Below are 14,714 nucleotides of genomic sequence, written 5' to 3'. Positions count from 1 at the left end.
TGCTTTTGCTTCTGGAATATGAGCGGAAGGTAAATATCTGGCTTTCAGTCTTACAAGGTTTAGAGTCTCTGCTTTAGGATCAATAACTGTGTGCACATTGCCAAGGAGAGGCAGCTGGAACGCAGTCTAGATTATTCTGAGCTGACTGCTTGGGTAGGTATGGGAACCGGGATAGAAGGAAAACTCTGGGTTATGCCAGAGACACCAAATCCCCTGTCCCTGGATTTTGCTGAGGAACAAGGAAGATATTTAAAAGTGAAATGCTGAGGGGGCGCCTGGGTGGCTCAGTCGATTGAACGGCTGACTTTGGCTCAGGTCATCAATCTTGCAGTTTGTGGGTTTGAGCCCCGCGTGGAGATGGCCGCTGTCAGGGCGGGGCCTGTTTTGGATCCTCTGTCCTTCCCCCCCACCCCCCCACCCCCGTTCCTCCCCCACTTGCTTTCTCTCTCTCTCTCTCTCAAAAATAAATAAACCTTTAAAAAAAGTGAATCCATGCTGAGAAGTGTTTTCTTTCCTGGTATCAACAGAAACACAGGGACATTTGAGGCAGAGACAGCCCGGGACTACACGATAAACCTTCCTGAGAGTGAGAGTATAACCCAACCACACTGGCCAGGTACCTGGGTTTTGCCCTCGCAGCAGCAGAGTCTGCTGCTCTTCCTGAAGGGGCAGCCCCAGGTCTTAGGGGTGAGTGGGCCCGAGATCAGAGTGCAGGCTGTGGGGAGGGGCAGGCTTCCTGACACAAGACGGGTTTCCTCGCAATACCCCCATTCTCTAGATCATCGACGGTGGTCGTGAGCTGAACGGAACCATCCTGAACGGCACAGACCTTACAGATTCAGGAAGTGGAAAGAAATGGTGGAAAGCTGTCCACCACTGGAATTAAAAAAAAAAAAAAAATTCTACTTACGTAGTAATTATATGAATAAATACTTTCAGACTGACGTCAGTGTCCTGCATTGGACAAGGAAAAAGATTCGCTCTGTAGACTGTCACCTTCCTGGGACCTTCTCAGGCTTGGGGTCTCAGCGGTGGGAAGAAGTTAACAGGCACTGATCTGAGAGAGAATCTTCCTCCTGAGAAGCTGCCCCTCATAGGATGTCTCTTACCTTCCAGGTGGCTCAGATCCTGATTGGGCTGATAATACTGTGCCTGGGTGTGACAATCAGTCCTTTCCCCCTATATGACTATGATTCTCAATTTTGCATTACCACTGAACTACGCTATCACCTATGGGGACCCTTCTCTGTGAGTATCAGTGATTGTTCCAGTGTTTCAGATTTTTCAAGGGTCTTCAAGACCTTCATCCTTGTCTCTCAAAAACCCATGCACTGCTGTTTAGGTCCTAATCGTGGGCTGACTGGGTAGATAACACTGGCAGGGGAGCGGGGGAGATCAGGTGGATGGGACAAGCTCTGAGTGGGTTTTCTCTCTCTGGTCAGTTCTTCATATCTGGAGCGCTGTCCATTGCTGCTGGAAGGAAAGTAACCAAGGGTTTGGTAAGTGTTTCCTTGCCGAGGCTCGGATAGGTCTAGTGAAGTAAGGAGCTGTTCAGCTACAAGGCTAAGGCACCTACAACTTGCTGGTTCTCTAGAGAAGGACCCTAGAAGTGGTTCCAGGGGGTCCCTAGAAGTGCTTCCTTCGTGGCACTTAGGCAAGAATGATGGGCTTAGCTCTGTGCTCTGTGAGGTTCCACGTGCCCACGTGCTTGCTATACGAGAGCGCCTGAGGGAGTCAAAACCACAACTTTACCAGAAGTTCCTTTTTAAACTGGGGAAGATCTCCAAGTAAACTCCCAGACTCAGCTCAGATGAGCTGAATGTCCCCGACTGGCACATCTAACCTGGGAAGAACACGAGAAAGGTTCGCAACAACTCTTCTCTCTTACTCTCCTTCAGATCCAAGGCAGCCTGGGAATGAATACAGTCAGTGCCACCGTAGCAGGCATTGGCATAATTGTGATAATTTTTGAAGAAATAATCATGTATGACACAGTGATGTGGAAGTTTTCCTATGCAGTTGCATTTATAGTAAGTATATCCGGTCCCAGTCATGGAAACCTGTTAACTGGTTTTGTTTGAATTTTTCTCTTAATTCTCACCATGGAATTGGCAGCCGTTGCTTACTCTAGATTCTGGACACTCTCCTGAAGGCTAAGGGACCTAGCCTTTTGCGTCTTGCTGGGAGTACTGAGCAAAAAAAAAAGTTAGCTTTTTAGTACCATTCGTGTCTGAAGGCCCCGATGTGTGGTCGGTGAGTGGAAAATTCCGCAAGAACTCAGTTTTCCCTGGGGCACTTTTCTCTTGATTTGAAAAGCCATCTGAAGAGAAAAAAAGAAAAACTGGTGTTCCCAGTGCTCCATGAACAACCACCTGATATGACTGGGGAGGGTGTGTTGGCATTTGAATTGCATGGTGTAACCAGAGTGAGGGAGAAGTTCAGAGGGTTAACTGTAGGCTGTCGTGTGTCATAAGGAACAACGGCAGATGGACCAAAGGAGACGTGTAAGGCCCAAAAGTCAACACTGGTCATGAAAGGTGGGTAGCAATCAGGCAAACAAACCACCAGAAATCAGTATGGATACGCCCAGACTTACCTGACATTCTAGACCCTGTGAGTAAGAGTAGAATTCCAACAATCCATTTTCAAGTTGTTTGAATTGGGAGAAAATTCAGGAATCCCTCCTAAGGAAAGGGGTTCCTAGTGCCAGATGTGAAATTTTGCCAACAATTTTCTCTCCTAAAATACCTGCTTTTCTGTCTTCTATAGCCCGTGGGGGTTTTCCACGTGTTTTCCAGGGCATGCTAACCGGACTGCTGCTCTTGTCTCTGGCGGAAGGCTGCATTGCTCTGGCTCTCTCCATATTCGTGTGCAGGGCGGCCTGTTCCGTCAACAAGGTGAGTGTTCTGGGTCTTTATGGGGTCTCTCTCTCTCCCTCTCTCTCTACTCTGCTTCATTCTCTGTGTGTGTCCTCTATTCTTTTTGTGGGGAAGATCGGGAAGAGGGAAAGTGCTGCTCCATGTATAAAGTCTTTATCATCTTTGAAGGAAGTAACACAGGGGGAGACACAGGGAAATAGCCAACCACACTCAGCCAAAGAACTATCCCTAGACACTGAAGAGCCCTCTTTTTCTCGAATGAAGGTCACTTCTGGCAATGTTGAAGAGATGTAGGGAAAGGAAGGTTAAGGCACGAATGGGAACCTAGACCTGCAAAGTATCAGGATTCAGAAGGAAGGTGCTCAGTGACCATACGGTTTCTAAAGCAAATGAGATGGTTTCTTTCTCCCTATTGTCGACTACAAGAATCTAATGTTCTGATTTTTCCACAGGTGGTGGTTTTCTTGCCAAATAATGACAACAGCCCCTCTCCTGACCATTTGTATGACGAGGTCGCATTTCAATAGATCCCTGTGGTGTGGCATTTCCAGTCAGTTTGACCTATTGAATCTCCCTCAGTTGGCTGTTTACCACATGGGACCAGGACTGAGAGTACATCTGTCTGACTGTTCTTAAGTTTACATACATGGAATCTTGCTGTGACAAAACACAGGATAATAAAGACTGCTTTTATTTGCTGATGAGGATTATTCTTTTGATTCCCCACCGTACGAACTACCAGCTTTTCAAGGAATCGGGAAACAGTGTCATTTTAAGGTCTCCAAATCTGTGTAAATGGAAATAAGCTTCTTGATTCAGATTTTCTTGTATCAGTCCATGCCGTGCCGAATCTTTCACCAGAGGAAAGAAGGCCATGTTGGTTACTTCTTATTCCAACAGCTCCATGTGTCCCTAGTTTTTTTTAGATTCTGCCCCTCTGGATGAAGATCCAGGACATTTGTACTGCCAATGAATTCTTAGCTAGCGTCAAGCAGAATATAACCTATATTTTTCTTCCTATGTTCCTTGTTAACACTCTCAGACAAGGGCAGTGTGGTACTCAGAAAAATCAGTCCTCAAAGCTCTTTAGATCCTGATTCCCAGAACCATTAAATATGTTACATGGCAAACGGGAGTCAAACATTGCAAAAAGAATTAAGAAGATTACTAATCCTGGATTGTCTTTCTGGCCCAATAGAATCACACAGGCTCTTAAAAGTAGATAAATTTTCTGGTTGTGGTCATGGAGAGTGATGTGACAATCAAAGAGTCACAGATGCAGTGTGAGAAGGGCCTGGCCCCCCACTGCTGGCTTCGAAGGGGCTCGAGCCAAGGACTGCGATTATATTGGGCCCAAGAGATAATTCAGGAGAATGTCCCCCCCTTTTTTTTTTAGAGAGAGAGAGAGAGGGCACAAGTGAGTGAGGGGCAGAGACAGAGAGAGAGAGAGAATTCCATGGTGAACAGAGAGAGAGAAAGAGAGAGAGAGAAAAGCAGGGCTCACCTGAAGCAGGGCTCGAGCTCATCCCATGTGGTACTTGAACTCACAAGCCATTAGATCATGACCGGAGCCAAAGTCAGATGTTTAATGACCACCCAGGCACCCAGGAATCTACATATTTTAAAGCAAGATGTAAACAACCCTTTACTAAGCAATCCTTACTTGTCCTGTTTGAGGAGACACTGGTTTATCTTCCAGTTAATAAACGATGGGTGATCCAGATGTACATTGTGGGGAAAATCCATGATGCTGGACCACTAATCTTAAGTGATCTTAAGGGGGAAAAAAGGTAAAATTGGACTCATAACTCACGTCATTAAAAAAAGGCAATTCCACATGAATAATGGATTAATTTAGAAAAGAAAACCACTACAAAGTCTATAAGGCAGTGTAGAAGGATATATTATTATGCTGAGGCACAGAAAAATTTGTCAAACAAGATGCATAAAAGTTGCCCGAAGTATGTTTTATATGGTCCGTGAAAAATTAATTTTTCAATTAAAAAGAAATATAGAGTGAAAAATCAAGAAGTAACTTTCTAGAGTATAATTGTAACACACAAAACATCAACAGGATTAATGTGCAGAGTCTTTACAGATGGCCCCAAACCAATTTAAAAAGCAAACATAGAAAAGGGCAAAAAATATTAACAGGGACTTCATAGATGTGGACATGCAAATAAAAAAGAAACACAAGAAAATTCCCCTCATCAGTCTCCAGAGAAATGTCGGTTAAGTCCATAATGGGGCACAACTTCCCACTGACTAGGGAACCTGGTAACTCCAGCTGTTGGCGAACATGCAGACCAATGTGAATATTTGCTCTTATTTTGAAGGAGACATTTGATTTAAAAAAAGCACTTCGGAAAACCACTTTAAGTTTTCTCCTAAAGTTGCATACTGCATTTCCTAAGAACCAGTTCTTGCACTCCTAGGTATAGACCCAAGAGTACACTTGTACTCATGTAGACTGGGAGTCAGGCACCGCAAGGTATCTTAAAGGAAGGATAGCAAACAATTGAAACAATACAAACATCCATCTATAGCATGGTGGATTATATATATATATATATATGTATATATATATATATACACACACACACACACACAAATACAAATGAAAAATTTGTCAAACAAGATGTCAAAAAAATTTTATTCATTTGTTTTTATATTTATGTATTTGAACAAATAAATAAATGGACACACACACGCACGAGAGAGGAGAATATGTACACACTTAGGAACATTATAAAGCAGTGAAAATTAATGAACCACAACTCCATGTGGCAACCTCAGTAGGTCTATGATGGATGAAGCGAGGAAGGGGCCTTAAGTAGAACGAGGAGGGACACATCAGAGGAAGCAGAGTAACGGCACATATGGTCTATCCTCACGGGGAGATGCCCAGACCACGGAGAGAGAGGATTCTGATTATTTTTGAAAATGATAATTAAGCCTACCCAATGATTCATGTTAGAGATTTCCTCACTATTTTCTTTTCTTTTTGTTTTGTTTCATATCCTTCAGTTAATCCAGTTATGAGAATCTTTCTGTAAACCACCAGGCCATGATCTTTATGACAATGTGCGTATTTGCAATACCAGCTCCTTAAATGCCTCAACTCACATTTCATTGGCATAAAGCATGCCAAAGGGGGTTCTCTATTTCCTATGAAAAGCTAGTGTTGTTTTCTAAAGAATAGTGCATGAATAGATTCCCCCACAATAGATAGACTCGGGCATGAACTATAGTCAAACTACTTATGAATGGCGTGACTTTCACCAGTGGTTTTTTCTTTTAAGTTTATTTATTTATTTTGAGACAGGGAGAGAAAGAGCAGGGGAGGGGCAAAGGGAGAGGGGGAGAGAGAGAATCCAAAGCAGCCTTCGCACTAGTAGTGTGGAGCCCGACACGGGGCTCAAACTCACGAGTTGTGAGACCGTGACCTAAGCCAAACCCAAGAGTCATCCAACTCAGTGAACTGGCTGAGCCACCCAGGCACCCCTTACAGGAGTAGATCTTATCTTTGCTAGATCTGAGTTCTCCCATCTATAGAACAGGGGTAACTATTGGGCGGTGTGGTATGGCTGGAGGGTTGCTTTCTCTTCCAAGGGTGTTTCCTTCCTGGGGAAGGGAGCTCCACCAGAGCAACATTTCTGGCCTTTTTCTTATCCATCACTTCCTACTTCCACAGAAAGGAGGAAGCAGTCTGTTACACCAGGGAGGAGGAACCCGGCATCATGTAGAGAGTTACTGCTCCCTATGGAAGAATGGGCTGCTGCCCGTGACGGTGTGCTAACCCTGTGTGGGGCCAGCCTTGCCATGACTTTGCATGGTTGTGTCATTCTGAGACCCACTCTTGGGAAATCGAGCAGCCACCAGTTATAAGCCACATCTACCATTGTCAGACCTTTTGATCTTCTTCTGTTTTACTTGATTATTTTTCAAGAGGGTAGAAAGATGATGAAGGAAGATAAATAATATTTATCGGGTATTTCTCAAATCTCAGTACTTGGTGCTTAAGTCCGGACCACTCGAAAGAGAACAAAACTACTATTTTGGGTAGAATAATGCACACAGATGGTAACCTCCTGCAGGGACGTTACCTTTTTGGAGGAATTACCTTTTTGCTGCCCTGTAGAAGGGCCATGCAGGGTTTCTTCTAAGATAGCCATTGAGAGTATAATATCACGGTCCCTTGGTGGCTAGTTATATCTATAAACTATAATAGAACCAATAAGGGATATCTATAACTATTTCTGTATCTGTCTATGTATCCATGTATCTATCCATCTATCAATCAAGAGAGGAGAGAGAGATTTATTTCAAAGAACTGGCTCACACAATTATCAAGGCTCGCAAGTCCAAAACCTGCAGGGTAGCCCAGTAGTTTGGAGATCCAGCCCAGGGAAGAAAAGATGTTGCATTTTGAGTCCAAAGGCAGTCTGCTGCTTTCTCTTGGAAAGTCAGTCTTCTTTCTGCTAAGACTTTCAACTGCTTGGACAAGGCCCACCCACATTACCAAGGGTAATCTGTCTTACTCAAGTCCACCAACTTAAATGTGAATCTCCTCTAAAAAATGCCTTCACAGAAACATCTAGAATAATGGTTTGATCAAATACTTGGGGACTGTGGCCCAACCAAGTGGACATAACATTAACCATCACAGTAAACACTTGGGAGGAGTTTCTCAGTAAAGAAACTAGCTAAACCTGCCAAAGAAGACAGTAGGCTATCGGCTGTTGCAGGAAGAAAAGCGTTCCCTAGTAGTCTTTCACACATCACAGAGGAGAAAATTATTTTATCCTGCAGCTCAGGAGAGTCTTCTGTGTTTTCTGAAGCACTTGTGAGCTTGTAATTCAAATGGGCAGTCTGGTCTGGGAAGGCACCCAAGAAGAACGTGCACTGAGAAGCAAACAGAATAGGGCAATCTACTGAATTTGAACCCCCCAGGCTTGTACAGAGATTCATACTCAAAGATTATAACTGGGGGCGCCTGGGTGGCTCAGTGCGTTGAGCGTCTGACTCTTTATTTTGGCTCAGGTCATGATCCCAGGGTTGGGGGATTGAGCCCTGTGTCAGGCTCTGTGCTGAGCATGGAGCCTGCTTGGGATTCTCTCTCTCTCTCTCTCTCTCTCTCTCTCTGCCCCCTTCTCCCTCTTGTGCACTCTCTTTCTCTCTAAAATAAGATTTAAAAAAAGATTACGTCTGTGCATTTCTAAAGAGTATACCACTTTTAGATAGGCTGATAGACATTTACCGTTTCCTGAGGTAATATGCAGGAGAAAGGTCAATGTTAAGCCTCTAAGGGAAGGCCTTCAGATGAAAACATCCTGCTAGCCTCTCTGTGTCAGAGAAGGAAGGCACAACTCAAGCGCCTGATAAAAGGTGCTTCTACAAAGGAGACGAATTAAGATACACACAAATTGCTACAGCATATGCCTCTGTGGACAGAGATGGGGGAAGGAAATGCTTCTCAAAACCTGGGGCATTCACGAGTTAAGAAAGGTAATGTCTTGGGGCACCTAGGTGGCTCAGTTGGTTAAGCATCTGACTCTTAATTTTGGCTCAGGTCATGATCTCGTGGCTCGTGAGTTCCTGAGCCCCATGTGCTGGGGCTGACAGTGCAGGGGTTGCTTAAGATTCTCCCTCTCTTGCTCTCTCTGCTCCCCCTCCCCGTTCTCTCTCAAAAATAAATAAAATTAGAAGAGGGGCGCCTGGGTGACGCAGTCGGTTGGGCGTCCGACTTCGGCCAGGTCACGATCTCGCGGTCCGTGAGTTCGAGCCCCGCGTCAGGCTCTGGGCTGATGGCTCGGAGCCTGGAGCCTGTTTCCGATTCTGTGTCTCCCTCTCTCTCTGCCCCTCCCCCGTTCATGCTCTGTCTCTCTCTGTCCCAAAATAAATAAAAAACGTTGAAAAAAAAATTTAAATAAAATTAGAAGAAAGAAAGAAAAAAGAAAGACAGTGGCTTGAAAAACTCACGGTAGAAGCGTCAGGGACTTACTGGAGCCTTGAGCCAAATATGAAACAGGGGTTTCAGTGTAGGAATTTGGCGAGGGTGATTCTCCAGCAGAAACAAATGATGTGGTCAGGAAGCCACCGTCCAGGTAGGCAGGTTTCATGGGCTTAAATAATCCCTGGTTAGGAAATGAAAGCATTTATTGTGGTATAAAATTAAAAATGGCCAGAGAGGCCCTGCCAAGACACAGAATGCAAAGACAACACAGATGTGGTGGAAGAATGAGAAATCACTGCATTAACCTGGGTCTTCCCTCACTTCCTGTTTTCATCCAGACTTCCTGCTGAAAAAAGAAAAATTCCCGGAGGCGGAGCTAACCACTTTGGTCTTTGGATGGCATGAAGGGGACCGTATTAGACACTGAGCCTGGGTCAGGGAGAAGCATGCCAGACAAAATTTCAAATCCCCAAGGGTGACAGCGGAGACAAGATCGGGAGTTCAAGGTAGCAAGGGTGAAATGGCAAAACCAAGGAATTCATACTGGGAGAAACGAGAGGCACAGATGCGAGCAGTGCCCCGGTGCCTTCTTATGCTGGTGCAGTGCAGTGATGTGTGAGCCTGTAGGCATGGCTTCGGATGCTTGGACTCCCGCGGAGGACGAAGGGCCACCGTCTGGGAAGGGGTGGTCGGCCATCAACGTCTCCTTTCATATCTTCTCCAATGGCAAATCCAAGAGCGACTTGTAACTAAGCCCATACTGTATTTTTTTTTTTCAATTTATTGAAGTGAAAGTCACATAACATAAACATTTCTCCCCCATTTCTCCCCTCCCTCAGGCCCTGACAACCACCAGTCCACACGCTGTCTATGTGGGTTTACCCATTCTGCATATTTCCTATGCATGGAATCATACAACATGTCTGGCTTCTTACACTTAGCATAATGTTGCAGCTCATACGTATTTTAATAGGAATTTAAATAAAGCAGAGAATAAGGCAAAATAGAGAGCTAGTATCAGGCCTGATAGAATATTGGCTAATACTCACTGAGCTTTTAGCATATGCCCGGCTTTGTAGATGTATAAAGCACCTTGCAGACAAAATGTACTTTGTAGACAAAAATCTCATTTTTCCTCAAAACAGCCTTCTGATACAGGTCTACTATTGTCCTCTTTTAGAGACCATGGATAATAAGTAATTTTGCAAGATCACAGGCTAACGGCACTAGCATCTGATTCCAGGGCTCGTTCTTTTAAAACTCATTCTTCACTTCAGTGGGTGTACCTTTAATTGCAGAACTTAAGAGAAAGTCAGTCTTGAATAAAAGTGGAGGAAGGAAAATGAGATTAGTTACAGGAGAGCACTCTTTGCTTCCAGATTGCCTTTGCATATTCAACTGGCCCATTCTCATCTCTACATGTATCTAATGTGTATAGATAGATTATCGGTTTTTTATATTCTCATAAGGCAGGTGACGGGTCCTTTTTCTCTCAGAGCAAATCGTTCCTGAGATCAATATGTACCTGTGCCTGTTATTTGTTTCCTGTAATAGGATCAGAGTCAGAGTGACTGGGTTTATATCCAGCCCACACTTAAGCCAGGGCCCTAGGAGACGATGGACTAGAAGCACATTCCACACTGATGCAGGCTCTCTACAGTCAACCTTGTTCACTGACAACATAGGGAACGGTCATGACACTGGCCCTACAGAGTTCCATTATTCTTGTAGACCAAGGACGTCTGCATGTTTCCCATTCCTCCCTTTTTGGAACTGTCGTTTCCCACCCTTGACTATACACGAATTAGAGTAGGGGGTGATGGAAAATAAACGGATTTGTTGTTGGTGTGCTGTTTTTTAATTCAGAGGTCTCTGACTGTGAGGAATAACAACTGGAACAGATGAAGCAGACTACATACACCCAAAGGTTCCGGTTCTCAGGACGAGTACGTTGACTGGGTGGAGTTGTTTCCTTTGATGAGAAGAGTGAGTATGTTTTGAGATGGGAAAATGCCAGTGGGTAATTTTGCCAACAGAATTAGAGGTGGTGGAGAAAACTTGCTCTTGCTCAGAGTCTATTTTGCCGTCCATTCTAGACACAGAGTTAACTACATTTTAGCATCCTCTGCAGGCAGTTCTATACTAAGACCTCATTCTGGAACATTACTGACAGGTCTGGAGCATGGACTCCCATGGTGACCTCCTCTGTTGTGCCTTCCTTACGGTTTACTACACATACGTATAGGGTTCTAAGGAATGGTGAAGGCCAGATGGATGAGGTCAGGGTCACTGGGTCACAACCTGGGGAAGAGCTGCTTCTGGCTAGGGGTGCTCAATGTGAATTATTGTGTGCCTGAGAAATGAATTTCTATTATGTATAAGAAGTTAGACTTCCATATGTCTGTTTCAGGGTCTACCCTCATCACACCATTTTCTACTTCCTGCATACCATGTGTAAGGCACTTAACTTCTCTAGATTTCTTGTTCCTAACTGGTAAAAGCATTGTTTATAGGCACTGTCGTCGGATAAGAGTTGTGAGCATTGATTCATTTAATAGATTTGAACTCCTTAGGACAAATCTTGGTCCTCAATATTATTCATTATTTCTTAAGGAAACCCCGTTTGATTTCCAGAATGCTAGGTCTTCAGAAATACCCCTTTGTCTTTGTTTTGTTTTGTTTTGACTTTTTTCCTCTAGTAATTTTCATTTTGCAAACATTTCCCATTTAATTTAAAAAAAAAATTTTTTTTAACGTTTATTTATTTTTGAGACAGAGAGAGACAGAGCACGAACGGGGGAGGGTCAGAGAGAGGGAGACACAGAATCTGAAACAGGCTCCAGGCTCTGAGCTGTCAGCACAGAGCCTGACGCGGGGCTCGAACTCACGGACCGCAAAATCATGACCTGAGCCGAAGTCGGCTGCTTAACCGACTGAGCCACCCAGGCGCCCTAACGTTTCCCATTTTAGATAGATAGCTGTAACTGGGACCTCTGATTAATGGTTTGTTTTACTCTTAATTGAGTTGTTGTATCTTTCAAACTCTATAAACGATCAAGGCTGCAAGAAGGCCTGGTTCAAGGGACAGTCCAAAGATAGAAGATATCTAAGAAGATTAGTATGCCCTGTTTACTTGGTTGTGAAATATTCTGTAGCTGATGGATGGCATGATTTGCTCACGAGAGTTAACAATCTTATATATACATCTGACACTCACAATCAGATTAGGCCCTAAAAGGGGAACCTTCCAGCGTACCTCATCTGCACTAAGGAACACAGAAGATTTAAAAGTAGCATTTGTCATCTCTTGGTTGCAGGACCGGGAAAAGAATCAAGCTAATTTCCACTTCTCGCTCTCTTAGAGAGTCAATAACATGCTTGGTGGAGACCCACCCTGAGTGAGTAGTCCTGGGGCAGAGATAGCTCCTCCCTGTTGTCTGGATATTTGGAGAAGAGCTGTTTTCCTCTAGCAGGAGATGAGTTTAGGGAACTAAAGCGAGGTGTGATAAGATCTCACCCTCTAGATCGGGGGAGTGGATGGGTTGTGTGTAACCTGATATAACCTAATCTCCATTACGGAAAGCTAGAAACACAGGACTGAGCAATCGGGGTCTAGTAATATGAGGAAGACTTGGAGCCTGAATTCAAACTTTTTGAAGCTACCCAACCAGATGGTAATGGTTTCTCACTTGCCAGGAAAGAGCATGTTCTTAGTTTTACAAGTGACAAGGGGTGATTTCTGAATTTCTGTAAAGAGAGCACTGATTCTCATGAGAGTAAAGGCAGCTAGAAAAGTTGTCTGAAGAACTGTCTTCATCTTAGCCATCTATCTATCTTCCGGCTTCTGCTTCCTGGAGGAAGAGTCCTCTGGCCTGTGAATAATGTCTTAAAAACAGAACAAAACTCTTTATTGAGGTACAACTGGTGTATAAAACACCATCATTGTTTTAAGACTACCATGCGAAAAGTTTTGACTTATATACACAACCATGAACCATCATCACAATGAAGATAATGAACAGAAACATCACTCCCCCCAAATTTCCTGCCCCTCCTCACCCCATCCCCATTACCATAAATTATTGATCTGCTTTCTGTTGCTATTTTATATAAATGGAATCATACAGCATGTACTTTTCCTGTCTTCTTTCACTTGGTGTAATTATATTGAGATTCATCCATGTTGCATTGTCTACGGACGGTTCATTCCTTTTTATTGCTTGGTGGTAGCATTCCTCTGTTTGGATACGTTACAATCTGTGTATTCACTTGTTAACAGACACTTGGAGTGTTTCCAGTTGAAAGCTATTACGAATAAAGCTGCTATGAACGTTTGTGTACATATGCCTTTGTGTTAACATATACTTTTATTTCTCTTGGGTATTTACCCAAGAGTGGAATATCTGGGTCATCGGTATGTGTTCAGATTTTTAAGAAACTGCCAGAATGTTTTCCATTTCACATTCCCACCAGCTGCGTATGAAGGTTTCTATTCTCCACATTCTTGCCAATACTTGTTATGATCAGTCTTTTTCATTTTAGCCATTCTGATAGGAGTATAAAAGAATCTCATGGTCTTAATTCGCATTTCTTAACAACCAGTGATCTTGAGTACCTTGTCACGTGCTTATTTGTAATTGCTACATCTTCTCTGGTGAAGTGAAGATTCAGCACATCCAATTATTTTTCACATGTATTACTTGGGTTGTTTGCTATTTTGTTATTGAGTTTTGGGAGTTCTTTATGTATCCTGGATACATGACTATTATCAAATATATGTTTTATAAATATTTTCCCCCAGTCAGTGGCTCTGTTTCCATTGTCCCAAGAGTGTCCTTTGATGAACAGAAGTTCTTAATTTCTTCCTGTTAGAATGCCAGAATGACTTCTTAAATATACTGCAAGACTCTGTCATACTCTGGGGAGTTGGGGCTTTGTCCTTTACACGGCTATATGTATCTCTGAGCCAGTGGCTATTATGTATTGTTATAACCCTAATGGATAGAATACGGTGACCCCTCTCAAGAAATATCCCAGTGATCCATTTGTAAAGTTTATGCTTTTCCCGGAAGTTTATTCTCTGCTGAAGTAGAGTGTTGGTTCCTATGAGGCAGGGGTGAGGCATTTATCAGGTACACCGTAAGGGTTCCACCAAAACTAGTAACAGTGAGTCATTTTGGAATCTTCAAACCAGTGAATCAGAAGAAAATGAAAGAAGGTACTCTACAGAACTCACTTTCTTCGAGGAATTAGTATTGCTCTTAAGTGATCGGGGTGTAAAGGATTATGTCAGGAACTCATGGGATTCACCAGGATGCCTCCTGATGTTTCCATGTCTCGTAATAACCACAAATAGGTAAATGGAACAACCACGGCCTGGAGGAGGCATGAAACCAGAGGCTCAGACCTCTCAAAGGAGAATGTCTGGGCTGTCCTAATGGAGAAGAAATTGAGACAATCAGAAGTACTGAGTGAGGGTGCGTGGAATCCAAAATGGAGCTTAAAAGAAGGAATTGATGGATATACTATTGAAGCTTCAGAACAACTGTAGCTGTGGGTACCATTGTTTGTTCCTCTATTGCAATATTTTTTTTTTTTTTGAGAAGTTTTCATGTGAAAAAAGGCTCTAGCGTAGGAAATGAGTGTAGTCGAGCAGGACATGATTTGGCCAACACTGGTCACTGACCAACCCATGTCCCACAGGCCTTGTTTCTAGAGCACACTCTTGATTCTTTGCCTGAGGACTTTCTCCAACCCCAGAGAGGTAGGTCCTACATATGTACATGGCAGGAAGATATTGCCAGGGAATTAATAATTCCTGAGAACAGCTTTTAAATAGCGACAGCTAGGAGTTGATATATAAATATAGTTCCTAGATT

The 14,714-nt window shown here is 43.5% G+C and overlaps 1 protein-coding gene across 1 annotated transcript; it reads left to right on the top strand.

Moving 5' to 3' along the window:
- Positions 1–986: 986 nt before the first annotated feature.
- On the top strand, positions 987–3,522 carry LOC132661822 (membrane-spanning 4-domains subfamily A member 4A-like). The gene is made up of 5 exons (XM_060606781.3): positions 987–1,248; positions 1,443–1,499; positions 1,899–2,030; positions 2,799–2,897; positions 3,332–3,522. Exons 1-5 carry the CDS (start codon positions 1,099–1,101, stop codon positions 3,404–3,406), a joined length of 513 nt encoding a protein of 170 aa, XP_060462764.3. The 5' UTR covers positions 987–1,098; the 3' UTR covers positions 3,407–3,522.
- The last annotated feature ends 11,192 nt before the right edge of the window (positions 3,523–14,714 follow it).

Source organism: Panthera onca, chromosome D1, assembly GCF_046562875.1.
Source record: "Panthera onca isolate mPanOnc1 chromosome D1, mPanOnc1 haplotype 2, whole genome shotgun sequence".
Lineage (NCBI taxonomy): Eukaryota > Metazoa > Chordata > Mammalia > Carnivora > Felidae > Panthera > Panthera onca.
This window is presented reverse-complemented; position numbering and strand designations above follow the sequence as displayed.